The sequence below is a fragment of the Ricinus communis genome, chromosome 1 (assembly GCF_019578655.1).
Source record: "Ricinus communis isolate WT05 ecotype wild-type chromosome 1, ASM1957865v1, whole genome shotgun sequence".
NCBI classification, from domain to species: Eukaryota; Viridiplantae; Streptophyta; class Magnoliopsida; order Malpighiales; family Euphorbiaceae; genus Ricinus; species Ricinus communis.
In genome coordinates, this window is record NC_063256.1 from 36,407,147 (window position 1) to 36,433,420 (window position 26,274).

The 26,274-nt window shown below is 31.4% G+C and overlaps 3 protein-coding genes across 9 annotated transcripts; 1 reads left to right on the forward strand and 2 right to left on the reverse strand.

Moving 5' to 3' along the window:
- Nucleotides 1-2,273: 2,273 nt before the first annotated feature.
- Nucleotides 2,274-5,476, reverse strand: LOC8276385. The gene is made up of 3 exons (XM_002525573.4): nt 5,184-5,476; nt 3,466-4,987; nt 2,274-3,046 (listed from the first exon to the last, which is right to left on the reverse strand). The coding sequence occupies exons 2-3, from the start codon at nt 4,854-4,856 to the stop codon at nt 2,797-2,799; spliced, it is 1,641 nt and encodes a 546-aa protein (XP_002525619.2). The 5' UTR covers nt 4,857-4,987; nt 5,184-5,476; the 3' UTR covers nt 2,274-2,796.
- A 9,538-nt stretch (nt 5,477-15,014) lies between these two features.
- Nucleotides 15,015-20,545, reverse strand: LOC8276386 (alpha-1,3/1,6-mannosyltransferase ALG2). Of its 6 annotated transcripts, none has more exons than XR_001535683.3 (10): nt 20,412-20,544; nt 19,796-19,900; nt 19,408-19,524; nt 18,394-18,587; nt 18,214-18,319; nt 17,960-18,107; nt 17,687-17,826; nt 17,409-17,575; nt 16,762-17,114; nt 15,015-15,296 (listed from the first exon to the last, which is right to left on the reverse strand). XR_001535683.3 is itself a non-coding variant. In XM_015723310.3 (10 exons), exons 3-10 carry the CDS (start codon nt 19,854-19,856, stop codon nt 16,821-16,823), a joined length of 1,227 nt encoding a protein of 408 aa, XP_015578796.1. In that variant the 5' UTR covers nt 19,857-19,900; nt 20,251-20,281; nt 20,412-20,520; the 3' UTR covers nt 16,412-16,820. The 6 variants fall into 6 exon arrangements, 4 of the variants coding, with proteins under 4 accessions (XP_015578796.1, XP_048234094.1, XP_048234098.1 ...); XR_001535682.2 differs by lacking the exon at nt 15,015-15,296 and adding an exon at nt 16,412-16,674; XM_015723310.3 differs by lacking the exon at nt 15,015-15,296 and adding an exon at nt 20,251-20,281 and having other exon boundaries at nt 16,412-17,114; nt 20,412-20,520.
- Nucleotides 20,546-20,589: 44 nt separating this feature from the next.
- Nucleotides 20,590-26,170, forward strand: LOC8283237 (cell division control protein 6 homolog B). Of its 2 annotated transcripts, none has more exons than XR_001535676.3 (17): nt 20,590-21,046; nt 21,136-21,214; nt 21,839-22,059; nt 22,569-22,643; nt 22,715-22,821; nt 23,037-23,143; nt 23,281-23,340; nt 23,473-23,546; nt 23,789-23,839; nt 23,941-23,990; nt 24,151-24,262; nt 24,803-24,892; nt 25,026-25,088; nt 25,177-25,272; nt 25,453-25,542; nt 25,652-25,786; nt 25,895-26,170. XR_001535676.3 is itself a non-coding variant. In XM_015723287.3 (17 exons), the coding sequence occupies exons 1-16, from the start codon at nt 20,708-20,710 to the stop codon at nt 25,688-25,690; spliced, it is 1,653 nt and encodes a 550-aa protein (XP_015578773.2). In that variant the 5' UTR covers nt 20,590-20,707; the 3' UTR covers nt 25,691-25,700; nt 25,895-26,170. The 2 variants fall into 2 exon arrangements, 1 of the variants encoding a protein (XP_015578773.2); XM_015723287.3 differs by having other exon boundaries at nt 25,652-25,700.
- Nucleotides 26,171-26,274: the final 104 nt, after the last annotated feature.

The following is a 26,274-nucleotide window of genomic DNA, read 5'->3' on the forward strand; positions in this document are numbered from 1 at the left end:
CAGTGAGAACAAAGCCCAAAATTAATGTTAGTCCATTTAGAACAAAAGCCCAAATTACCAAATTCTTGTATCTTGATGTCTTCTAGGATTGCTTATATATGATATGCTAAAACTAAGAGGTGGTTTGGTGGGTGAAAAAATGGTGAAAGTGAAAATGGAACTAAATTTTTTATGATGTTGTTATTTGGTTGGTTAAAAATTATTCATGAGTCATAATGATATTTCTCGGTCAATGAGAATTACATATTCCCTCCTCTCTTATACGAGACGTATTTTTTATTTTTATAAAAATCAAATAAAATTTATTATAAATAGTCAAACAAGTGAAATAATATTATTATTTAAATATTTATTGCATATTATAATAATCAAATCCCATTATTAATATCAATGATAAATAAAATTTGATTCCCATTCTATATTGAATAAAAAAAAACATAAAAATAATAATTATTCATATTTTTTCTACGGAGAGATTTCGGTTTCTATTCCGGATTTTAAATCAAATGGGTCTAAACTAGTAATGAAGAACAAAGAAAGCATCAAGTAGCAACCTATTTCTGATTTTTTTTTTTTTTAAATTTAGTTGTGTACTATAAACCAAATTAAATTAAATTACAAACACAAATATTTAAATCAATGTGGGGACAATTTGATAAAATATAGTAGATGTCGTTAGCTAAGTTCTTATTATGTAATACAAAATGTCAAAAAGGTATTTGGTTAATTGTGTGTGTCTAGATGTATATATTATGTGAAAGATTGGGAGGTAGATGAAGAAGACATTGGACATGGGAGTAGCTTAAAATCACCCATCTCTTCACGTGAAAATATGTCAGTTTATGGTTTGGCCTAATTCATATCCTCAATCACCAATGACCCATAATATTCGTTGCATCCCCATGTGTTTGTGTTTGATAAATAATATAACTATGACTTTAATGCATTTTTGTTCACCCCAATTTAACTCTTTCATGCTGCGGGCAGATGGTTGATGGACGTCTTTGTTTCTTTAGTCATGTGTCTTGAATTATATAAGATGAGTATTTCTCTTTTTATATTCGCTATAAAAATATAAAAATTACACCGTAAGAATTCATTTAATGTAATGAAAAAGGATTCGAATAATTTAATTTAATAGTAACGTGAGATTATTTTAAAAATGGGCATTACAATTTGTTAACAATAATTTTCTTATATAATCAACATAATAATTGAAAAGTATAGGACAAAAGGATAAAATTCTTTTCCTAACTTGTAGTTGATGACTAAATAAGTCTAATTTCAACTTTTTTAATAAATAGACCTATAATTTCTATTTAAAAACTAAATAAATCTAAATTTTGAGTAAAACTAATGAATTTGATGGCAATAGTGTTAATGATGGTTCGACAAAGTCGACTATGATAGTAAAATAGAGACAAAAATTATTAATTTTGATTTTTAAAATAAAATAATATATAAAATTTTAAAAATTGAAATTGAAATTTTATTTTGAATATTAAGAATTATTATTTGTTTAAATTTAATTTAATTTAATTAATAAGTATGATAGACACTTTCATAATTTTTTTAATATCTAGATTTATTTATTAAAATAGTTATCATTTCATTGGTATTTCACCCTTTATCCCAAAAGTATGAATTGGCACCATTATTTCAGCTTTCTTTGGGTAGATTAAGTGTTATATCTAGATTTTAGTGGTTCTAAACAAGGAGAATGAGTGTGATTATTTTGCTTATGGTACTAGTGAGTAACATGTTCGAGTCCCATAATCAAGGAAATTAAGTAGATATTATAATATAAGGTGCATCTGAATTGAATTAAATATATAGTATTATTAAGTTATAATTAAGCTGACTAAGCTCTTAATAATCATGTGAATTACGTACGTAAAGCAAAATGTAAATGGGCAAAAGCACATGACTCTGCAACTAATACACTTTTTGAGCCACACTCCTTGTGCATGATCATGCTCTACTCTTTGTTTACTCTATGCACGCACCTCATTATGCAAATGTCTTAGGTCTTCAATACTGCGGTCATATACCGTATAGCATTTGAGACTTGTTCTTTTTTTTTTTTTTTTTAATGTTTTGTGTCATTGAGCCTTTCATATTTTATCCGAAAAAGGAGGAACTGTAGAATACCCATTACCAATCACTCAAAACCTACAAGATAAGAAGAAATTTGATGGGCTAATCTTGGATGTTGGTCTATTTTCATTAGATGCGATATTAACAGTAAAAGAAAAACAAGAATCTGGAAGACATACGCATAATAGCCTAATTGAAAATGGCAATCTATTAACAAATTGAATAATTACACTTTGCCATGTGGGTTATGTCACTAAAAGGAAATGAAATACATCAAAAACTCCGCCAATTGAGATATCTCTCTCTTCAGTTCAGAGCACACCACTTGCCACTTCCGATTATTTCTTTGTTCCCAACTTCCCTCCCTGGGTCATCTCCCCCATCCCACACCCTCTCTTTAGATATCTCCACCAATTAATAAATAAACCCAAAACAAAAGCAATTTTCAGAGGGACCAAAAATAATACTTAATAATAATAATAATAATAATAATAAATAACAACAAATTCTCTTTTTCTTTTCTTTACTTTCTTTCTTTTGTTTCTATTCTTATTATCTAGTCAATAGGTGGAAAATAAAGAGATGGGTGTGAACCGATAAGTGATAACTAAGACAGGGTGTTGTAGTCATCCAGCCAAGAGGATTTATTTATTTATTTTTGTTTTTTGTTTTCTTTGGTTCTGTTCTTTTTCAAGTGTATTAGATTTCTTGGGTGTTATCTTGGGAGTTTAGAGGGAAACAAGTGTCTTCTCCACCGGTGTTCCATAGGAAATGAGCATAATTGCCTGCATAGTATGTGTTTGTAGGATCAGCGTTAATGGCTTCCAAGAAAGTTTCCTCTGCTGCCCACAGATCATTTCTCACTCTCCATAGAAAGCTTGCATATTTACTGTATGCTTCAGCGTCTGGTGGCTCCACTGCTATTGCTCTCTTAAAGTACTCCTCTGCTCTGTTCACATACAGAGAAGAAAAAACGTCACATTCAGATACATTTCCACAAAGTAATGTATTCAGAAAAAGAAAAAATCATAGTCAACTGCTACTTTAAGCAAGTTGATCAAAAGATCTTTTTAAGTGAAAAGCGCGTTGCTGATCACGCGCAGAATGTGATCCATGATATTTTTTTTCTTTTTCTCTTGAAACCAAAGACACCACATATTCCCTATCAGAGATTCACGAATACCCTCAAAAGCCATATAATATGCAAGCTGACAAAGAAAATTAAAATTCTTTGGCCGTGTAAGAATAAACTAAGGAGATATTCCAATTTCCCTGTAACTCTGATTATGCTAATGATAGTGTGATATTATTAATAAACACTTAAAACGACTGAAAATTAACAGAAAAAGATTGGTACAGACTAATTACCTATCGTAATCTTGGGCTACGAGGCAGAGAAATTGAGCATAATTGGTAAGCAGGAGAGGATTGTTAGGGTCCTGTGATAACCCAGTTTGATAGAATAGCTCTGTTGTCAAATATGCTGAATAATCATCAGGCTCGACAATTGCTTTGATAGGTGAAACAAATCTCTGCACAGTTTCACGATCAAGAGAGCCATCTCTCAATGACGCTTGCATTTTCCAAGCTTCGTCCACAATAGAATTCCATAGACTTGACTCTTCTTCTCTAGTTTCTTGGCCTGATACCGATTCCTCTGCTTCCCCGGGAGATGACAGTTGGGAAGCACCGTCAGGGACTATTGTTCTAAATTGGTTCGAGCCATCGAACCATCCATCAGTTCCACTTCCAACCGGCCGAATCTTACCACCACCGCTGCCATTGCTACCGCCAATAGAAGTTGATTTACCATCAGAGGAAGAGGATACCAAAAACGTCTTCACTGATGAAGAATCAAACTTCTGGTCTCGAATTTCAACGCTTTCTGTTGCAGTTGCATAAGCAGCAGGTGGTGGTGAAGCTGCAATTGCAATGTTACTACCCATAGAATAAACTGTAAAGTTAGCAAGCAGAATCATCACATAAACCATAAGAGTAGGAGTATGTGAAAAAACTTGCTGAAATAACCAAACGAAAGAAGCGTGCATCTCTTTCTGTACGCGGACAAGAACTCCTTGTAAATCTTGAGTAAATAACAACTCTCTCATTTGCAGAGTATAGCTATGGAGCTCTCGAATTATAAAAACCATTGAAGAAAACGCCTTTTTAACCGAACAATAAGCAGATTCCCTGAACTCTTCTTGCCACCGCATCTTTCTCTTTATCATTCGTAGAGAAAGCGGAAGCTCCACACTGTTTGCCTTGCGTTCAATTTCCGACCAATCTACAGAATCAGCACCAAATACTCCTCTCTCATTATGATTCTGTGAGCTTGAAGCTTCTTCTTCTTCAATCATGACATCATTATTATTAGTAGAATGAGTATCTGAATCAACTTCATTATTCTGGAATCTGAGAGCTAATTCTTGGATTTTCTTAGAAAATTCTTCGTCGGAGAAAGCATCTAAGCTTGCACTGCAAGCTCTTTTAATTCTATCGCTTCTTGTTGATTTAGGATATTCAAAAGATCCAGACCTGTGAAGATGCGGGGTTGATGAAGACGTACCAAACAGAGAAAAACGGTCTACTCTCTGTACGTATCGGCACACAAGAGTTCCAGTTCCATCGGAACGGCACCGTCTTTTTGAAGAAGGAGAAGAGATAGCAGAAGCTAGGGTTTGTGAAGCCGATGGAGAATGAGGCATAACCGGCTGTGACCATTGAAAACAGGTTCCGCCTGCTACTACTTTCACTCCCATTTTTTCTTTCCACTACTAAAAGCAAAAGCTTAAAGTTGGAAAAGATTTCAAGATTGAAAAAGGTAAACGGAGACTAAATTATCATAAGATCTGATAATAAAGCCTTCTGATTAAATAATTTTCACTTCAGCCTGAAAAAATCAATCAACAAAAACAGTCAAAAAAAAATAACAAACAAAATGTTTGTAATCTCTTTGTAGCCAATCAATCATTACTTTTCCGTAAAATTAGGATCACGAAAACGAAACTCAAGAAAACCAGCTATAAAAAGGAACTGAGAGATCCAAGAAAATGGAAGATAAAGTAAAGATTCAGCACCGACTTTACCTCGATTAAATAATTTTCCTGCTCTTTTTCCTTTTTTTCCCGTTCTTCTATTTATGACCGACGATTACAAAATTCCGGCGAGCCGGCGAGAAGCCGAAAGCGAAGTACGAAACATAACTTCACTTAATTAGAAGAAAGAAAGCACTCTCTCTGTCTCTTTATATATACACACACACACACAGACTCACTGTCTCTCTCCTTTTGCTTCCGTTCGTTAATTAATAATTAGAGAGGAAACCAAAAAAATAATACTTAGAAAAAAAAAATCTAACAGATAAACGCTAGTTGTAAAAGAAAACAAAATCACAGTGGCTTATATAGAGAGATAACTGGGAATTCAGGTAGCCGGTCACTAGAAGACAATCTTTCCTTTAGTATTATTTTATTTTATATTTAATTAATGTAATTCTTAGATCGGGTCCGGGTCAGTTGGCAAGATATGAGGTAAGGGGAAACCGTGACTTTGGAGTCCAACTCGGCAGGTTTCACGGACATCTGGATCTGATCTGGCCCTTTTCGAAGTGCCACGTGTTTAAACAGACCTTCACCTCTCTCGTAATTGGTTGTTTTTAAATATAAAAACCGTGATCCCTCACCGACTCTTTGCATGCCTTTATGCCACGTCTCGGTCTATTTTTCTTAATTATTGCTTTTAATTTGATAAAGCATAGGTTCTTCTTATTAATTTTTTTAAAAATCAATAATAATTTTTTTCTAATACTTTTAATATTTTAGCAGTATCGAATCTTTTGGCTTTTTGGAAGAGAAATTGTGTGTTGAATTGAAATAATAAACGTGCGAATACATTGTATGGTGGGAAATGATGCATCTTCGCCCCCTAAGATTTACATCGATGGGTAAATTAGCCCTCTGATAATATTTTTAGGTGCAAATAATTGATAAAGCAAGGTTTTCTTTGCATTTTGGTACTTCTATTATCGGTACCTTATTAAAATAAATAGGTTGGTTATATTAACGTGGCAAAAGCTTGGGGCTTACATCTTTATAGTGGGACTCCAAAAATGCCATGTCAATTCAATGTTGTAGATATTCTATTTTTCTGACATTGACTCCTACTAACATAGAGTATAGATACTTATTGATGGATATGCAAAAAAAATTAGAGTTTGGGTATCTTGGCATATGTTTATAAAATTATTTGAATATGGGTTTATGTGAGTGTAAAGCACTCAATTTGTAATGTTTTATTTTCGATTATTATAATCTGATAGTAAAAAATTACATTATATATTTGGGTTTAGAATGAAAACGTATTATACTGGTATTTGTTTTAATTTTATTACGGATGTGTTTGAACATATATGACCCAAACTTAAATTATGTTGATGGCAATTTACTTATTATGAGTAATTTTTACTCTAATTACTTAAGTCATGTAGGAATTAAGCATAAATATAAAATAAAAATAGGTTTTACAAATATTAAGAATATATTTATTTTAAAATCTAGAAAATAGTTAGACAATTGTTTTTAGTGGGAGATGATAATAGTATTAATAAAGTTTTAAATTGCATAAAAAAATTACAGTTAGATGGAAAAAATTGAATCTTTTCAACATGATGTATTCAATTATTTGCTTTAAAAGCTCTCTGCCGAGTGAATGAGTTGGAGAGAGATGATTTCGATGAGATTGCTCAATCTTAATAGCGGCACGTAACCTCCCATATAACAACCTCTCTAACTTAATAAAGCACCATTAGTAGAGCTCACAAAATGGCATACAAGAAAAAGACTTTATTTTATAAGTTATTTGCACCTAAAAGTACATTAGGACTCAATTTGATCCTGGCTGTAAACCTTAAGGACCAAAATGCACACATTCTTCCTTGTATTATTAGCATTTCTAAAAAGAAAAGTATTGTATCATTCATAGTATATTGTTAATAAATAATAATATCAACCAAATCATAATTAAGTGAAGTGTCAGAAAAGGACCTTAATAATAATAATAATAATAATAATAAAAGATTTCATTGGTTTCCAAGAAGGAACATAAAGGAAAAAGAAAGAAAAATAGAATAACACATGCTGCATGTATATATATACGTTCAAAGAAATGTTCAATTGTTTATTGAATTTGTCCACTACAACAATTCAGTCAGTTGGGTCCATTTCCGAATAAAGCAATATACTATTATATTCATTTATTAATATTTTATTATTAATAAATTAAAGCCCACATCTTTAATATTATTTTAATTTGTTGTCCCGGAATATTATTTTTTTAATCAAAAGTTTTCTTATTTATTATCAATTAAAAATCACTTTTGTTTTTATAAAAGTGTTAAGTTCTTATTATTAATAATAATAATAATAATAATATAATAATTTAAATTCAGGCTACGATCAACAATTAATTTTTAGAAAAATAATAAAAAAATATAATTAACGTAATTTCAATTTTTTTTTAGACATATAATCTGGAGACATGACAAAGAAATCGCAAGAAAATAAAATAAAATAAAATATGTAGCAGTAAGAAGGAGCTTAAGAGGTGAGGCATTGACGGTCCAAATTAAAAGCTGAAGATTGGAAAGCTTTAGTCCAACTTGCTGCTCTATTTGTTAACATCAGGAAGAAAGAAAAACAAAAAATCAAAGGAAAGCGATTAGTATTGATGGTGACCTCAACAATATCAGTAGATTATTGGAAGATCTTTTTAATGGTTGGGATTAATTTAATTTAATTTATTAGCTAATTACTTATCTTTAAGATATGCTTTCCAGCTTCTGGATAGCTGATGTATGTTAAGGTCATCCCATAAACATCACTGAGTTGTCTATCACAGGAACTAATAAAGAAATAGAAAAAAGGTCTTCTCTTTTTTAGACAACTTTTTTACTGAGCATTTAGAATTTTTATAGAATTATAACTAATTTGGACTAAATATAAAACCGTTATAATATTACTAACTTAAAAAATGAAAAAAGAAATTCAATTAAAATAAAATTTGAGCATTTCTGATAAAATATCTTTAAAAATTATTTTTTTAGAATTTATATTTAAAACCTTAAGCCGTTTGATAAAAGTGATTTTTACCGAGTTGTCGTTCTAGTGAAAAAGATTTTCTAGTTTGTTTGTGTGCATTATCAAATTTAATATGTAAATTTTAAATTATATTTAGTATTAATTTTAAATTTAGTGTCTGATAAAATTTGTAATTTTAGCTGAGTCAATAATCCTATTATTAATATATTATAATTAATAAAATTTTAAAATTAATTTTATATGCTTAAACAATAAAAAACAGTGCACGTTTTTATATTATCATTGAAAATTTTACCTCGCATCCATAAATTTAATACTATAAAAAATTAAAATTTAATATAAAAATTTAAAAAAAAATGAAAATTATGTAATAATTTAATAAAAATATAAAATAGAGTCTTATTATGAAATTTTATGGGCATGGTCAAACAAGAGAGTTTAAACAAAAGGGGCAGTGTCTCACATTTCCCACAACAGACAATCATTCCATTCCAAGAAAAATACAGCCCACAATTTACAAATATATTCACAAACAGCCTGTCATTTCTCACATTTTCCTTTAAAAGAAAAAATCAGATGATCAATTGGTCCATTTATTAATGTGTATAACCTGAAATTCAGGGCCTATTTATCATAACCTGTGTCTCTGTTATTTTCATTGGCCTATGTCTATGTACATTTTTATTCTAATATGTATGCTCTTCTGACAATTTTAACATGCTTCTAGAGTGGTCTGCTATTGGGTTTGAAAAATAAAATTATATTATTTTAAAAATTAATATATTAAGCTTCCATAGGATTTCAAGTTGATTATTATTATTTTTGTTATAATAACTTTCTCACAGAGGGTAATCTGAATTCTTCCATTCTGATTATGTAATGAAAATATGGTTTAATCACTAATTAATTAAGCTCATTATGAAGTTTGAGTCTCAATCTGTGACTGGGCTTTAGTAACTTCTACTATACCAAAAAAAGGAAGAACAATTCTCAACCATGATTTATGAAAAGGGAAAAGTAGGAGGAGAAATCTGTTTGAGTTTTTCTTACTTGGGTGCTTAATTAGTGCCTAATTAATAAAACTACAATAGGGAAGATCACCCTGTTAGCCAATTAAGTCCAAATGATTAGTGGCTATGAATATGCCATTATGACTTTATTTAGGCTGCTACCAGTACCCAAAATGGTTCATCACCATTACCTTTTAGCCTAATAATTATGACACTTTATCAAAAAGTGTATATGTATGACTAAGTTCCTTGAAAGAAGAAAATACAAAAATTTTAATTTTTCTGTTAATTTATCTTTAACTTTCAATTGAAAGAATGCCCCCATTGATGAAAAATATCCTTTCACATTTGATTCATTGTATGAATTCATTAACAAAAAAAAGTAAAATCTTATAATACATGATATGTAATATTGATCAATAATTAAAAATGTAACTATCATTAGAATATAAAAAATTAAAGTAGCAAAAAAAAAAAAAAGCCTGTCCAAACTTGATCTAGTTCTTGAGACATGGTTTGGATTGGAAAATGACTCTTGCAGTTGTTTCTTGGAATGAATTTTCTTAATATTTTAAAGAAATAAACTTTATACTTGTTATCAAATCTAGCGTGTACTATTTAAATTTTCAACTTTAGCATTAAACTTTAATATTGATTTCAATTTTAATTTTCAATAAAATTATCAATAAGATTTGTTGACGTGACGTGAACTCCGGCGATAATAATAATAAAAAAAAGAATTGAGTAAGTACTCTCACTATTAAAATATTATCGTTTAAGCAAATAAAATTAATGAAACTCTAAATATAAAAAAATAAAAAATAATATTTTATATACTTAAATAATAATAGTTTAATAATTAAATGAGTCAATAACTCTAATATCTACTCCGTTCTTTTTTGTTCACGCCGAACTAGCAAATTTGACAGATAGTTTAACTGAATGCTAAAATTGAATCAATTTAGTCTAATTTAAGTGTTAACATAATATTTTTATTGGCAGTAGAGTGTTGGGTTCTTTTCTTCTACACAAGATGAATTATTACTTTCATAATTATAAGTTTAAGGAGATAATTATTACCTCTTATCATTTTTAAGAGGGTACAAAAAGATAATTATATCTCTCGTGCTTTATACTTTAATCAATGATATCTTTTTCTTTATATTTTATAATTCGGCAAAGAAATTTAGAGTTGAAATGAGAAATTTAATTATTTATGTCGAGATATATATTTACCGTTAAATTAAATCCGCAAATCCGGCTTCGACCACTTGCATTAATGCCCTTGTTTGTTTTTCAATTAAAAAGAAAACAGAAGAATACACGTGATTAAACATCCAAGCACCTCATTTGTTCTGATGGGGTGGGGAAATCATTAATTGAAGGACAAATGAAAAAAGAAGAAGAAGAAGCATAGATTATATATGAGAGACCAATCATGTGATAGATATATTATATTTCATTTCAATTGATCAGGAATAGTTAACCGCACTAGAAGTGTCAAGAATTGCATTATACGATGAGACAAACAAAACTTTGCAAAGGGAAGAGTCCATCTCCATCGATTGATACCACAAAATATAAAGAAAGGACCCATTAATATATATATATAATATGAACTGAAATTGAAAGAAAAGGAAAGGAAGAAAGAGACATTGACATAATAATTTGATCAGCCAATGGGTGTGCTACAAACATTCAGTAGGTGTTTGTATGATTTGCTGATAACTATAGCTGTTTAAACCCAATAATTATATTAAATTCTTGATAATTAATCATTATTACTTTGATATTAAACAGTTACCAATTCTTTCTAATCTCGTGATGCTGTTGTTGCTTTAATTTAAATAGCGACAATCATTGATTAACTCATTGGCATTTGGTTGTAAGAGGAGCTAGTGATCTTGTTTCTGCAATAGTATGAACTGAAGAATGTCTATTGCACATGGGAAAACAAAACAAAACAAAAAGAGAGTGCAGTATTCGGTTTATTTTGTGCATGTGCATGGCAAATTGCTTATAGCCGTTGATTTGCTGAAGCACATGCAAAAATGAAAGATAAAAAAGAAGAAGAAGAAGAAGAAGAAGATAGACACCGCTGTTGCAGGAAATGGGCAGCAAAAGATAGAATCTAATCAATCTCTGACAAGCCCCATTTCTGCACCAAAATGGAGACTTCCCTATCTACACCTAATTTCCTATCCACTTTTTTTAATGGCGACCAACGAGAAACTTACGAACTGTAATGAGAACTGAACCAATACAGATTGAAATTGGATGTAACCAAGTTAATGTGATCTACATATATCTCGAACACTGAAAGAGGACCAAACCTAAAAGATAAACACAGCTAATATATATCATCATAAGTAGGACTCCCCATGTCCGGTTAAAGCCGAATCTTAGATTAATTTAACAGACAAGATAAAAAAAAAAAATTATTCCTAATCTATTTTTCTCCATTCTCATTCCTATTTCTATTTCTATTTTTATTCTTGATCTTGAACCAAATGGTTCCTAACAACCAACTGTGGTCACTGGTTTAGAAGTTAAGAACGTCTAATTGGGCAGCTTCTTTGTAGCTAGTCATGTGGCTATTTTATATATATATATATATATATACACAGCTCAGTAATATAGTTGTACGGTACGTAGTTTCTATTGAAAGCAACATATCTGATGGCCCCCTCCTCTGCACAATTGGGAGTCCTGTGGTTGATGTGGTCACTCACTGTGGGCATAAGGCAAGTAGAAAAGAGGCGTTCACTACTACCACACATGCCTCAGCAACTTGTTCTTTTCTTTTCATTTACAGGCAATTACTAAAAACCCATAAATTCATAATTAAATAAAGTGTCCAGCTTTTCTTCAATGAATACTCCTCCATATTTATGAACCCTAAAGCATTGAAGAAATATCTGAAGAAATCTTGAGTAAGTGATAACTTCCCAACAAATTTGATGGATGGCAGCAAGGGGAATTGAACTCGGAATTTTTAAAACTGAAAATTAATACCGATCATGTTCTTTCTTGTTATTTTTTTAATAGAATAAAAAATAATACCGGAGTTAGAGGTTTTTATGGATTATTTTAATGACTCGGTACGTCGTATATTTTTTCAAAAATAATGTTGTTTCTAGAAGGACAATTTTGCATGCAATTTCTTTTTATTTTTCTTGGCGAAATTGGTACTAATGAGATGTTACTATGGTTAAGGTTTTAAATGTTGTAGATGTGAAAGCAACAATAGAGACGATCTATCATGTTACCTTGTCTTCTCTTTATTAATCTTAACATTTGATAAGAGAAGCAAATGTTGAGATGTGTTTAGAGTTAGGTCGTTTTGGGACTCGATTGTTGGCAACAAGGGACAAAAATATATAGCCAACAGAAGGAAAAGGTTGAGAGAATCAGAATGGGCATATATATATATATATAAATCTCAATGTCATCTTATGGGGCCTAAGGGGTTTCATGATCAGCTTTTGCCCCATCTATCCCACTCAATAATTCTATTTTCCATTCTTATTCCATATTACTATATATACATACAATACTTTCATATCCATATTACTATATACAATTCTTTCAAACTGTAAATATCTCTAATTATTTTATAACAGAAGACAATCGATAAGTCTAGTTTAAGTGGTAAGAACATTTATTTTTTAGAGAAAGGTTTCAGGTTTGAGTCATATCTTTTGTATTAAATGAGTTTTCACTTCTATAATGAGTTTTCCTGAAAGTATTGTATGAGTTATTTCAGCGTCATAGCACCTGATACTCAAACATTGGCTCCAGACGCTTTCTCTACCCCTTCTTATCTTGAAAAAGCAGAGATACCATGCCAATTTTATTTCAATCAAAACTGGCTTGGCTAGAAGATATTTTTTAAGTAAGACTAACTGGGAAGGAACTGGATTGGCAAAAAGAGGGATTTTGCTATTCTAACCTTTTTTGCTGGGTATCATCTACAAATACAAAGTTTATGGCTGTTTGATAAAAAAACCGACGGATTATAAATTATAATGAATTTTGAAAGAATTTATAAAGGAATGACTATCATTTATTATGTAGTCCATGACCCGTTAGTCCTCTCATAAATTTCAACAAAAAAAAAAAGACAGTCGAAAAGCTAGGATGAAATTTTATAGGACTAAATTGAAATCTTAAGAGAATTGAATTGAAAATCTTAAAAAATTAAGAGGACTATTTAGAAAAGACAATAAGGTTAAAAATAAAATTTTAAAAAATTAGGGATCCTCCAACTTCATTAGTACAATTTCTTTTATTTTTATTTTTATCGCAATATTAGAGATCCTTCGACTCAGTCATTACTAATTATACACCCTAACTAGTTGCTATCTTTTGTTTCTTTTTTTAATTATTTGCAAACCCTTTTTATAATTAACCATTCGATCCGTTAATCCAATTATAAAATTAAATATTCTATGTTTATAGAAGCAGTTGGAACATTAAATAGGTCCAAAGTAAAATCACGACAAAAGTTACCCATAAGTTTAAGTCTAAATCTCTTTACTTCTCATCATACAAAAAATTAGGGAAAATTATGTTTTTATTTTTTTATTAACCTAATTACTAATTAAATTTTAAATTTTATACTTTCTAATAATTTTATTTAATTATTTCAGATTTAAAAATAAATATTCATACTTTTAATTTATTTTTAAAAACACTGTCAAAAGATTATTCTTACAATTTTATGATAAAAGAATATTATGATAAGTCAAATGTACTTACGAGAAAAGAAAAAATTTATAAATTTGTGAGATTTTATCTTAAATTTAATAATATAATAAATAAAGATCTTACATATGTATATCTTTTTCACACTTCTCGTATCTAATTGCATCATTTTCTTTGCTAACTCACAAATCTTTTCTTTTAATCGATTTACAAATGTAATATTACAAAAGTTAACGCTGAGAAATATTTTTAAAAATAAAATAAAATAAAAATAAAAATATTTATTTTTTAAATTCTAAAATAATTATATAAAATTATTAAAAAAATATAAAATTCAAGATTTAATTGATAATTAGACGTTTTTATTTGCTTAAACATATTTCCTCATCCATCAAGAGCAGATCTAAATTCAAAATTCAATCTCTCCAAAATAATGAGTTCAATAATGCCATGATATTTTCATTAGAATACTCTTTCTTTTCTATGTAAGATTATATATATATATATATATTACATATAATTATTGACCATATAGCAGCTCAAATTTCAACATATACCAATCCCCATATCTATTTAAATATGTTCAACTGCATTTATAATTATATTTATCATATAGCAATCTATGTTCCCTTAATTCAAAAAATTATAAAAATAAAATTCAAACGTATGTCAAATTAAATTAAAAATTTATACATTAACAGAACTAAATAATCAAAACATAATCCTATATGCATATCCTTTGTGATGGGTATTTAGAAGGTTGAATGATTGTATGGTGATGAGGATATTTTGATAAGATGAGAAGTGAAAATATCTAAAAATGGATGCAAAAGGGTCATTTGGGCCTATTTCATGATTTTCCCACACCATCAATTTCTGCCATTCATATCCTCACAACAATATTAAGCATACATGGAACTTTGGAGTTACTAATTTCTCATTACCATTCTTTTTAATTTTTATTTATTGCAATAATAATACCATAAAGAGTTTGTTAGAAACTCCATTGTCTCCTCCGATGATCTGGTTGTCTGAATACACGAAGTATCAGGAGAAAAAGGTATAACAACATCACAGAAATGCTTTAGGATTGAGCAGGGTTATATCATAGAAAAGGTATCAATATAGGGTTTTTATTTATTTATTTATTTATAATGAATATTGCAGTGGACCACAGAAGAATGAATCTTAGTTTGTATGATAAACAATGTGATTGATTGCATAAGATAATAAAAGAAGGACCCACGCCATTACCAGAGTCCACACAAATTGCACCTTATTATTATACAAATTTACCAAAACTTGCAAAGATACACAAACCTGGCTGAAGCTCACTTTTATAACATGCCACGTGGATGAATTGTGTGCTCCGATCCTACTTCCTCCCCTTCATATATATATATATATAGGAAGCTGATAATCTATTAGGTACATGAATAGCAGGCTATTAAAATATTATGTACTAATATTCTATACCGAATACATTTTGTATAATATATATATATATATGGGACTAAAGAAATTAATAAAATATCATATATGAATCCATGTATATGAATATCGTATCCTTTTTTCAATACTCCATACTTATTATTAATAAGAGAATAATATGTATTTTAGATTTCATAAAGGGTCTTACGATGGATTTAGAAATCTCAATAAGGAAAGGCAATTTTTATTGTTTCTCTTAATATATATGCTTTTTTAGTTCTTTTTTCATCTTTATTTTTTCATATTTTTCAGGGCTTGAGTGTATTTTAAAAATAAAATTGAAATATCATTCTATACGAGAATTGTTAGAATTAATTGAACGTTAAAAATTTATTATTTATTAATTTTATTTTGTTCCTGATATTTTTTTTTGTTTATTACTATAAAAACAATTTATATTATATCAATGTTTTATATATATATATATATATATAAATTAATTAATAAATATTGTGTCTATGAATGATAAATGCTCATGTCTTAATCACAAAAATATTTCGATATAAATCACAAAGATGGTGAATCTAAACTTTCATAAAATATCAATATTATTTTTATCTGAAAACAATATTTTATAATGATCTAAGGAACTTATATAAAATAGTTAAAATCAATTAATGAACATGCAGATAAAAAATTAACAGAATAAAAAAAATCAATAATGAATACCGCTGCTTATAATAAAAATATAATACTTTGAGCTAAAAAATTATTAATTACACATTGAATGAAATTTTGAATTTTTCAAATATCTAAAAATTAGTTCCATTCAATAATAATGAAATATTTTTAATATATTAAAAATTTCTAAAAATTATGCTATATTAATTTTAATAAATAATTTATTTTAGCATTATTAAACTTTTAAATTCCATGGAATATTGACTAATTGAAAAGATTAAAAAAATGTGTTAATAATTATATTAATAACATCTAATCGACTGGTCACGGACTTGTTTCCCTCACTAAAAAATGTAGCCAATTTCAAGAAGACAGGTAGAACAATCCCAGTTGTGTAAATATGAGGCCTCGTATCATCCATCTGTGGCATTAATGTTTAATAGTTTCTTGGCATACCTGTTAACGCATTACCCACATAAATCTTCAAAAATAAAACAGACACTTCATCACCATCCCATGTAATTGTCTCCTACCTATTCCAAGACGCCTACATATATTCAACACTACCGAAAATAACAACAATGCAGAGGCAGAGCAGGGTGTTCTTAAGTAAAAGCTCAAGGAGAACAGGTATTAGAGATGGAGTGATTTGGCTGCATAATACATCAGTTATCAAAATCAATAATAGCTCGAGGAAACACAGATCATTATCAAGAGATGTTGTTTTCCGTCAAAATTACCTTGTATGATTATGAAGTCATTCAAATGTTGGTGCCATTGCTACCTGCTATCATGATTCTTAGTCTTCCTTGTTGCTAGCAATATTAACAATGTATTTGTTCAAGTGCTGGCCAAAAATCTTGGTAGAAAATGACTCGGTTACATGCTGCTTTGCCTCTTCACCCATTCTCTTTGCCATCTCTGGATCCTGAATGAATTTCGCCATGGCTAAAGAGAATGATTGAGGAGTAGAGTCGCAAAGAAATCCCGTTACTCCATCTATCACCGTTTCCACGGGACCCCCGCTGTTGCATGCAATAACAGGCTTATATGCTGCCATTGCCTCCAGTGGGACAATGCCAAAGTGTTCATCCTACATTTTTCGCAATTTTCTTTTTAATAAAAACACTTTGAAATTTGGAAATGAGCAATACTAACAGAGTAAACCACATATACTGATTTGTTAAGGAAAAAATAAAAAATACTTAAAAGCAGAAAATTGAGCAAACCACAAGCATTTCATTAGTAGATTAAAGTCTTCCAAGAAAATCGCATATTTTGATACATTTTTCCTTTTAACTTCTTCTACTTCCTTCTTATTATTACTATAAGCAACATTTCGGTCCTGGGTGTTATAAAAGTCATGAGAGCAGTTGTAGGATCGGACCTTCGGCGTATAAATAACGCACAGGCATTGGGAAAGAAGAGCATTTCTTTCAGTTGTTGAGCAAGATGTGATGAAGTTAACCCGATGAGACACTCCTTCCCTTTCTGCCAACATTTTAAGTTCCTCCAAGTATTCAACATTTTCTCTGAGACGTTTATCATATCCACCTGAAACAAGAATTACAATACGCAGCAAATGGTGAAGTCAAGATAAGACCATTTGCATGAGGTATATACCCAGTAGAAGTGTAGAGTTTCAAAAAGCAGCTAAAGATTTACCTGCAATGGTCAAAGTGGCATCAGCTACATTATTATTTTGAAATGTGTGGCCATCAAGGGCGTGAAGCATAGCAAATGCTGAAACTGCTAACTCTATACTCTTTTTCCTTTCAAAGCGGTTGATGGATAGAAAACTTAATCTACGCCACATCAAGCAGGAATAAAATAATGAACAACATCAAGCAGGAATAAAATAATGAACAACACTTGCATGTCAGTTCAAAGAATTCTCAGAGCTAAAAGATCAAATATATATACAAACATGTCAGTTACTTAGAAGAATGAGGTTTGTCAAATTGATCCACATTGACAGCTGGGTAAAGAACAGCAGGGCGAATTCCTCGTGAATGGAGACGCTTGAATGTCTTTGCAAAGGTAGATGCAGTAAATTTGCTATTGACAAGTATCATATCTGCCATTCCTACAGACCCCAAAAACTATTTGATAAATGGCGGTGTTTGTAGAGTAAAATTTTGCCCTAAACAAGTCTATATGAACAGCAGAAAATAGTAATCAAGGAAACAAACCAGTTGTAATTTCTTCTACAAAGTCAATAGGTTTCCTATATAACCTCCGGAGAACAGTTGTGTGTTGAGCTAGTAATAGATCGGGAAAATGACAATAAAATACCACCTGGATAAATTAGACTTGTATGAAACTCAAATGATAGGAAGAACCTTAAAGAACAGTTTATATAACAGAAATACCTTTGCTGATCTTTTAAGCTTTAACAATGGGATGACAATAGAAACCTGATCTGCCAGTATGATATCAAATGATGGCCACAGGAACAGCATGCAAAGAGCGACAAAGATACACCGCATATATGCACAAACAGCATGTAGGCGGTAAAATATGTGCCGAGGTAGAAAAGAGCCATATACGGTAACTGGAAAGGTACCTGTATATGCAATGACATGAACAAACATATTGCACAAATTCAGCCAGAAACAGAATTAATTTGGTTGTAAGAAATTAAGACAATTCCCCCTTTCTGGAACCTAAGAATTACAGTTGTCTAATATGAGTACATGGTTCAAAGTTACATGACAACATATTCACTGTCTAACTATTGCTTGAACGCCCTAGGAAAGATAGAAAAAAATTGAAGGAAAATAATTTTTTTATTTTATCTCCATGCAGTTTCCTTTGTTCACTACTAACAAGCATTAGAAATGCCAATAAATTTCTCTCTAATACAAGGCATTATCACACAAATCTCAGATTCAACTTTCAGCAAGCTAATTTCAACATATAACTTTTTGCAATTTGCAAATGCACAAATCATCAGTTCCAGGATAAATTAAATGCCACTTTCTGAGGCAAGTTCGACCGATCACAACAAACTAAAATCCTATACAATAACCACTGCAATAAATAAACCAGTATTAAATATACCTCAAATGGCTAGCTAACCTCCCTTAGTACTAAAATCCACCCTTTGGGACTTTTTTGAGATTAAAACAACTACTATGAGCTTCATTTATGATAGTCAATTCTCCAATTCAATTCTCTATCAAAATTTTCTTTGTTTATAAGATTCATTGGTTGAATCATAAATTGGATTATTGGATTATTGGAAATTCATTGTACTTCTTTCTAAAGTAAGCTTAGAAAGAGTGATGGATTTGTTCTTTATTCTAAGATTAAAATCTTTGAATTTCACCGATGACAACTTCAGATACAAATGTCATAAAGTGATAAATAAAAAAAGCACTTACCAGCAAGAGTTTCCTCAAAACATCGGTTGTTGTCATGGTGAGCTGTAAAAATATGAACATTGTGTCCACAGGAGGCAAGTTCTACAGCCGCATCAACAATTAATCTTTCCGCTCCACCTATAAATTATATATAATGTGGCATAAACAGTGGTATCTGAAATTAATTAGTAATCACAACAATACCTGAAAATATTAACATTTTCATGCATGCAATAAGTGATATTACAATTCTTTTTAAGAAGATAAGTGAATTCTATCTTGTCTCAGAAAGAGAAAATACCAAATTTTAGTATTGCATAAAGTAACCCATTTTGTTTTCTTCACTACAACTTTTATCAAATAATACATAGGAGAAAGAGAACCAGAGGATGATGAATAATAAAATTACCTATACCAAGATCCGGATGGATGATTGCGATATTCAATTTTGAACTCCTTTGTTTCTCCATCTATTTTTTTTGCTCCCGCAAATTCTCCAATGTGACAAGGCAGTCTGATGGATTGAAAAAAAAGAAAAAGAAAACCAAACTTAGCAACCTTAATTAGTTCAGATGAATAGATCTTCCAAAGCTAATATATACATGCTTATGAATCATAAAAGCTAGGGTTGGTGTGCATTCCTCCGATTCGGTTCGAAATTTGGCAAAACCGAAGAAAGCAAATTTCTTTGAACATGGAAACGAACCGAATTACAAAGAACCTACTTGAACTTTGAGTATCAATGGAAAAAAATAGAACAGGAATTCAACAAGAAATGGAGGAATTTCGCTTTAAAAAAAAAAAGAAGAAACAAAACCCGCTCTATTATTATATCAGCAAACAATTGATGTAGGAGCATCTTGCCTTCTTGCTAACAGAGGAGAGAGGGATTGCACTGAAGAAGTAGGCAAGCAAAGAGATCGAAAACAACAGTGAAGCCGAGGAAAGGATGGAAAGCTATAAAGAACAAGAAAAACATGTATAATTCAATCAACGATTATTTGAACCTAACCATAAATACGCACCTGCGATGGAAAACAACGAATGAATGCGAGAAGCTCTGCAGACAAATACGAAGATGAAGACCAACAAACGATTTCTGAGTTTTGATGTTTCGAATCAGTGAAGAACAATGTTTGAATTAGTTGATAATTGTGCTTATGGGATTTTGGGCCAATTGTTTTGGAACACTTTTGATGGGCCAAGCTCGGCCCAATAATGATGGTGTCGTTGTGCGAGACTGCGCAGTCTTTTAGTTTACCATTTTTTCAAAAAAAAAAATAGAGCTCAAAGACGACATTTTGGCGCCATATGGCGGGAGATGAAATTGTTAAGGTTACAGATTCCCGCTAAAATAAACTTTGTTTTTGATATTTACACAATTTTACGAATCAATACCAAAACCCTCTCCTCACCCAGGCTCCAAACATTCTCTCAATCCAACAACAGTTCTTGTTTTCAACTTCTCACCATGCCTTCTCTCGCTGCTGGTCGGAATGTAGCCGTTAAATCTAACACCGAACAGATGACGCCTCAGAAACGGACATTAAGATCTAACGCAGGAGCAGCAGCGGTGCAGGAAAGTCCGGTCTCTTCACCAGTGAAGTGGAAATCTCCACGCCGATGCTTTGTTTCGAGCCCAAACACTACTCCTGATGTAGTAAGCCTTCTGATCTTATCTGATCCGATCTCTTCTAATTTGTGTATTATTAAGCAAATTAATTGCTAATTCATTATTCTTTTCTACAGGGCATTGAGAAAATGTGCAAATCGCCAGCAAAGAAATTGTGTGATGATTTAATTGATAAAGCAAATTGGAATCCTAGAGGCAGGTTTTTATGAGATTGCAATTTATGCCTTTCTAGATCTTAGTTTAGTGCAAAATTTGCATTTCATGCCTTTCTAGATCTTAGTTTAGTGCAAAAATCGTTTAATTCAATTGAATGCTATTTAGCATTTCCAATTCCATTTTGTCATTTTCCTTTCTTATATCTGATTGTCTTTGCAGGATGCCGTTCATCTACTACTTGTGTATGCATCCGAATTTAAGTACTGATATGGAAAGACTTATTATTTTCAAATAATTCCTTTCATTTTCTGAGAGAATACTAATAATGAACATGAGAAATTAAATTTTGAATCTCTGATTTCCCCTTTTCTTGTAATTTGCATAATAAACGATTTCTAGTCCTCTTTCTTGTTTTCTGTTACAAATTTTGTTTCGAATTCCAGGACTTGAGTTGCGGTCTTAACATGGGAATTAGGAAGGTTATTTGTTGTTTGGCTATTTGACCAAATGGGATTTACTTGTGTTCTTTGTGAATCGAGTTACTCAGTCAGCATTCAAGATCCAAATGGCATGGTTTTGAAAGAAATGACATGGTTTTGCAAGAATAATTTATTCCAATCAAGGTCTTAAAAGATTAGCTAATTAATTTGTTATTGTTTGTAGATATGGAGCAAATGAGTGCAGTTAAAGAGGCATTGCATGTGTCAACAGCACCATCAACTGTTGTATGCCGTGAAGATGAACAGAAAAAGGTTTTTGATTTCTGTAAGGCTTGTATTGAACAGGAAAAGGCTGGGAGTTTATATGTGTGTGGCTGTCCAGGAACTGGCAAGTCTTTGTCTATGGCGAAAGTGAAGCAACAGTTGGTTGATTGGACCAAAGAGGTAAATTTATCAATTTTTCTTATGTTCAAATAAATGGTGTTATTTATTGGTCCAAGTGCTTGACTTTCCAATTGAGGCAGCTGGTATTTCAACTTCAGCTATTTCTTGTTGCCTTTTAATTGTGAATCTGATAATCAAAAGGATCACCATGCAGTACTATGTGTAACTTAGTTTGTTATGCGATTTTGCGCGTGATAAAGAGCAGTAGTCCAAAGTTTTAACAGTAGCTGCTTCAGTACATAATGGCTCTATGTAGTAGGAGTTTCTGAGTGTGCGTAATCCACTAATTTGGTTGCTTTGGCATGCTCACTGAAAATAAAAATAAATGAACGCTTGAATGAAGTCTTGCAATTTGTTCAGAAGAAAAAAAAAAGAACATGGACAATGTGATATTTTGAATGCACTTTAAAACTTCTGGTTTCATGCATTGCGTGCTTTATATGTATTTATTGCTGCTGTATCTTATTCTTTCAAAACATCAATGCTTATGCAGTTGTTCCCTTTTTCAGGCTGGCTTTCAGTGTCCAGATGTGTTGAGTATGAATTGCACTTCTCTAACAAACACATGCGAAATCTTCAGCAAGGTACTATATGAGCTACTTATTCCATTGAATTTTCATATATCACGTGCACTTACCAGCTGATTCTCTTCCAGATAATTGGTAAAAACTCCCCAAGAAAGAGAAACAGTGGATCTTCTTCACATCTACTGCATCTTCAGAACTTGTATTCTCAACATCATTTACCAGGCTCAAAAATGATGTAAGAATCTTGTCCTCAGAATTTGTGCAAATAAACCATCTCCTTCTCCCTCTCAGTCTTTCAGTGGCTTAGCCAAAACAATGTGAACCCTTCATGGGCAGGCAACATAGAAAATGGCTACTGATGCGATTTGTTGGAATTGTGATGAATAATTTCTACCTTATTTCAATATTCTTTATGCAAATTTTCTTGGAGCTAAGTTTTTACATTTGCAGGCTAATAATAGCAGATGAATTGGACTATTTGATTACTAAAGACCGTGCCGTCCTTCATGATCTTTTTATGCTTACAACTTTCCCATTTTCTCGATGCATATTAATAGGTATTTATTTTTGCAAATATTTTACTAAGAATCTGTCGATGATTTATATGAATCTTCAGCATGAATTACTCATAAAATCTTGAGTTTTCATGCCACATGTGTATGAATGAATGAATGGTACCAATCTACTTTTGCAGGTATAGCAAATGCCATAGATCTAGCAGATCGTTTTCTTCCAAGACTTCAATCATTGAACTGTGAGTTCATCACTTGATAGAATTTCTAATTCAGCAATCTATTGTCTTCTTTTTTTTTTTCTCTTATATCAATTTCGAGTGCACTGTAACTAAGAAGTACTACTTACTGATTAATTTATCCATTTTTGATAGGCAAGCCTATGGTCATAACTTTTAGAGCTTACTCCAAGGACCAAATTCTCAGAATACTTCAAGAGAGGCTGATGGTAATTCCCATGCCTTCTTTTTGCTTGTGTTCTTTATATAAAATTCATAACAGAGAAAGTTTCAAATTGAATAAGAGAAATAAAATACTGTCAACTTGTGCAAACTTGAAATCAAAAAGGATGACCAGGACAAATACGAACCCAGTATTATATGGGCTTTACCTAACAGCATGTAACTAATATCGAAGGAAATTAAACATGCGGGAATTGACGATTGTATAACTGTTCTTTTGTAATGATAGGCACTATCTTGGACCATTTTTCATCCACAAGCATTGGAGCTCTGCGCCAGAGTAAGTCCATAATTTTTATCTCGATGCACTCTGGTTACACAAGTTTCCTCTTCTTAAGATGAACTAATATCACTAGATATTGACAACTTAACTGTAACCAGAAAGTAGCAGCTGCTTCAGGAGACATGCGGAAAGCTCTTTGTGTTTGCAGGTTTGTGTCTATTTTTTGTTTCGCTTCTTATTAGTAGGTTAAGTTAATTGGTGCACGCAAGTGATGAGTTGGTATTAGTGTATAATTGTGTTTATGCAACTTTGACCAAGAGGGCTTTGGGAAGTGGCAGTATAACTAATATTCTTGAATCCTCTGTCAGGAGTGCGGTTGAGATCCTAGAAGCAGAACTGAAAGAATCTACAAGCAATATGAATTCATTTGAACTGGAGAAAGAGTTGCCTGATCAGCAAATAGCTCAAGCTTGCAGTATTGTAAGTTACCTTGTTTAGCGCCATTTTCTTTTCTGAAAAATTTGATCTTGTCCTAATGACAAGCATGTTGGTATGAGTATACTACTCTGTGATCCCTCTAGTAGACAACAAACATGTTAATGAAAGTCCATATGATAGAAATATTTTTTGCAGATTATTCCTCCACCTTAACTATTATATCCAGACAGATATTTCTGCCATTTATTTAAAGCATTAACATGATGGAAATATCGTGCTTTAAATTTCATTCCCTCAACCTACCTTGCCTATGCTTGGATTAGCCTTCTCTTGCCTAACCATAACATAAATGGTTGGCAAGTTCATAAAGGGACTAGAATACGGGATTGGGTTTGCTAGCCACTACAACTTGCTGTGAGGCCATATCATTTCCATGTTAAATCAATTATCTAACGAACTGTTAATGTTCAAGGAAAGGTTCCTGACATTATCCGAAATTCATGCTATTTACTTTATATTATTTTCTGAAATAACTCCATTTATTTTTTCCTAACAATTCTCAAAATGCTGAATGATTTGCAGGTGAGGATTGATCATATGGCTGTTGCTTTGTCAAAAGCATATAGGTCACCTGTAGTGGACACCATTCAATCTCTTCCTCAGCATCAACAAGTGAGTTTTAATAGTAACTTGCTAATTACAAGTGCAATGCATAACTTCTGTTTCTTTTTTCCCAAATTCCGTTTGAGAGCTTCTTTCAATGTTCAAATGATTAACTTCTCTGGTGATCTAACATGAAATATAGGTAATTCTATGCTCTGCTGTGAAGTTTTTTCGGGGAGGAAAGAAGGATACTACTATAGGAGAGGTGTGATCTCTTTCACTGAATGATGATAATGAATTGCAAGAACATCTGACAATATTTACCTGTATCTGACATTGTGATATGGACGCAGCTGAATAAATCTTATGCAGACATATGCAAGTCAACAATGATACCACCAGTTGGATTTCTGGAGTTTTTGAATATGTGCACAGTGCTAAATGATCAGGTAATTAAGGAATTAAGGAAACACTGATGTTTTACTTTCTCATTCTAGTGAGATACTTGAAGTTACAAGTTACAACTATCTCAGTTTTCTATGCTTATGCTTATGCTTCTACAAGATTTACACCTTCTTACATACTTATCTATCAATGTAATGATCATTGGAGCATAATTTGAAGTGCAGGGCCTCCTAAAACTAGGTCAATCTCGTGATGATAAATTGAGAAGAGTGACGTTGAAAGTAGATGCTGCAGACATTACTTTTGCATTGCAGGTGTGGATTGTGACAAGTCTAATATCAAATTCTTCATTTTTTTTTTTCTCAAGTTTATTTTACTACCTGAATGTCATTCTCATTTCTTCTTGGCATTATATATTCGCAGTCACAGGGTATTCGTTTCTTTCGGAATTGTCTCCAGTAACTCTGTCTAAGTACGTGTACTTGGTTTCCTTCAACATTCCAACTCAGTATTTCATGGCTATTTATCATTAGTTTCTCCACCCAATGCCAGTTAAAGGTTGGCATATGTTTCCTTTTGAGTTATTATCATTAATATTCACTGGAGAGGCTCTCTAATGAAAGATTCTGCCTCTGAATAATTTCTGTTCTTTTTTTCTTTTAACAGCAACTTAACTGGCTCGACGTAACCCAATATTCATCTCGCATGTTGAACGTCAAGAAATTAAAGAAAACAATGTCAAAACATAGAAGAGAGAAGAACCTAGATGCCTTAAATGGCATCATTTTCTAGCCACGACTCGAGGGTTTCAACAGCAAAAACCTAGCACAGGCACAAATTCAGTTGTATTGCATTTTTATTCTTTACTATGTCAATATAATGATTTTTTGCTATAATAAATTTTAAAAAAAAAAGGAAATAAATTGATAATTGTAGGGCAAAGTTCCTGGAAAACTGTGTTTAAAATGGTAGGATGGCATCTGCTTTCACTGAGGTGATTTGGCAAGAATTGCCTGGTAATCTAAAACGAAAGCATTGCGATTGGT

Excerpts from the sequence above, each read along its gene's own strand:
- LOC8276385 (XM_002525573.4), bottom strand. The coding sequence starts at position 4,856 with ATGGGAGTGAAAGTAGTAGCAGGCGGAACCTGTTTTCAATGGTCACAG. Across the intron at positions 3,047-3,465 it reads GTAGCCCAAGATTACGATAG|AGCAGAGGAGTACTTTAAGA; the intron begins GTAATTAGTCTG and ends GTATGTGAACAG.
- LOC8276386 (XM_015723309.2), bottom strand. The coding sequence starts at position 19,856 with ATGGAGAAACAAAGGAGTTCAAAATTGAATATCGCAATCATCCATCCG. Across the intron at positions 17,827-17,959 it reads GACAAACCTCATTCTTCTAA|ATTAAGTTTTCTATCCATCA; the intron begins GTAACTGACATG and ends GATGTGGCGTAG. Across the intron at positions 17,576-17,686 it reads TGCCACTTTGACCATTGCAG|GTGGATATGATAAACGTCTC; the intron begins GTAAATCTTTAG and ends TTCTTGTTTCAG.
- LOC8283237 (XM_015723287.3), top strand. The coding sequence starts at position 20,708 with ATGAAATTGTTAAGGTTACAGATTCCCGCTAAAATAAACTTTGTTTTT. Across the intron at positions 21,047-21,135 it reads CAAACACTACTCCTGATGTA|GGCATTGAGAAAATGTGCAA; the intron begins GTAAGCCTTCTG and ends TCTTTTCTACAG. Across the intron at positions 23,991-24,150 it reads AAAGCTCTTTGTGTTTGCAG|GAGTGCGGTTGAGATCCTAG; the intron begins GTTTGTGTCTAT and ends ATCCTCTGTCAG.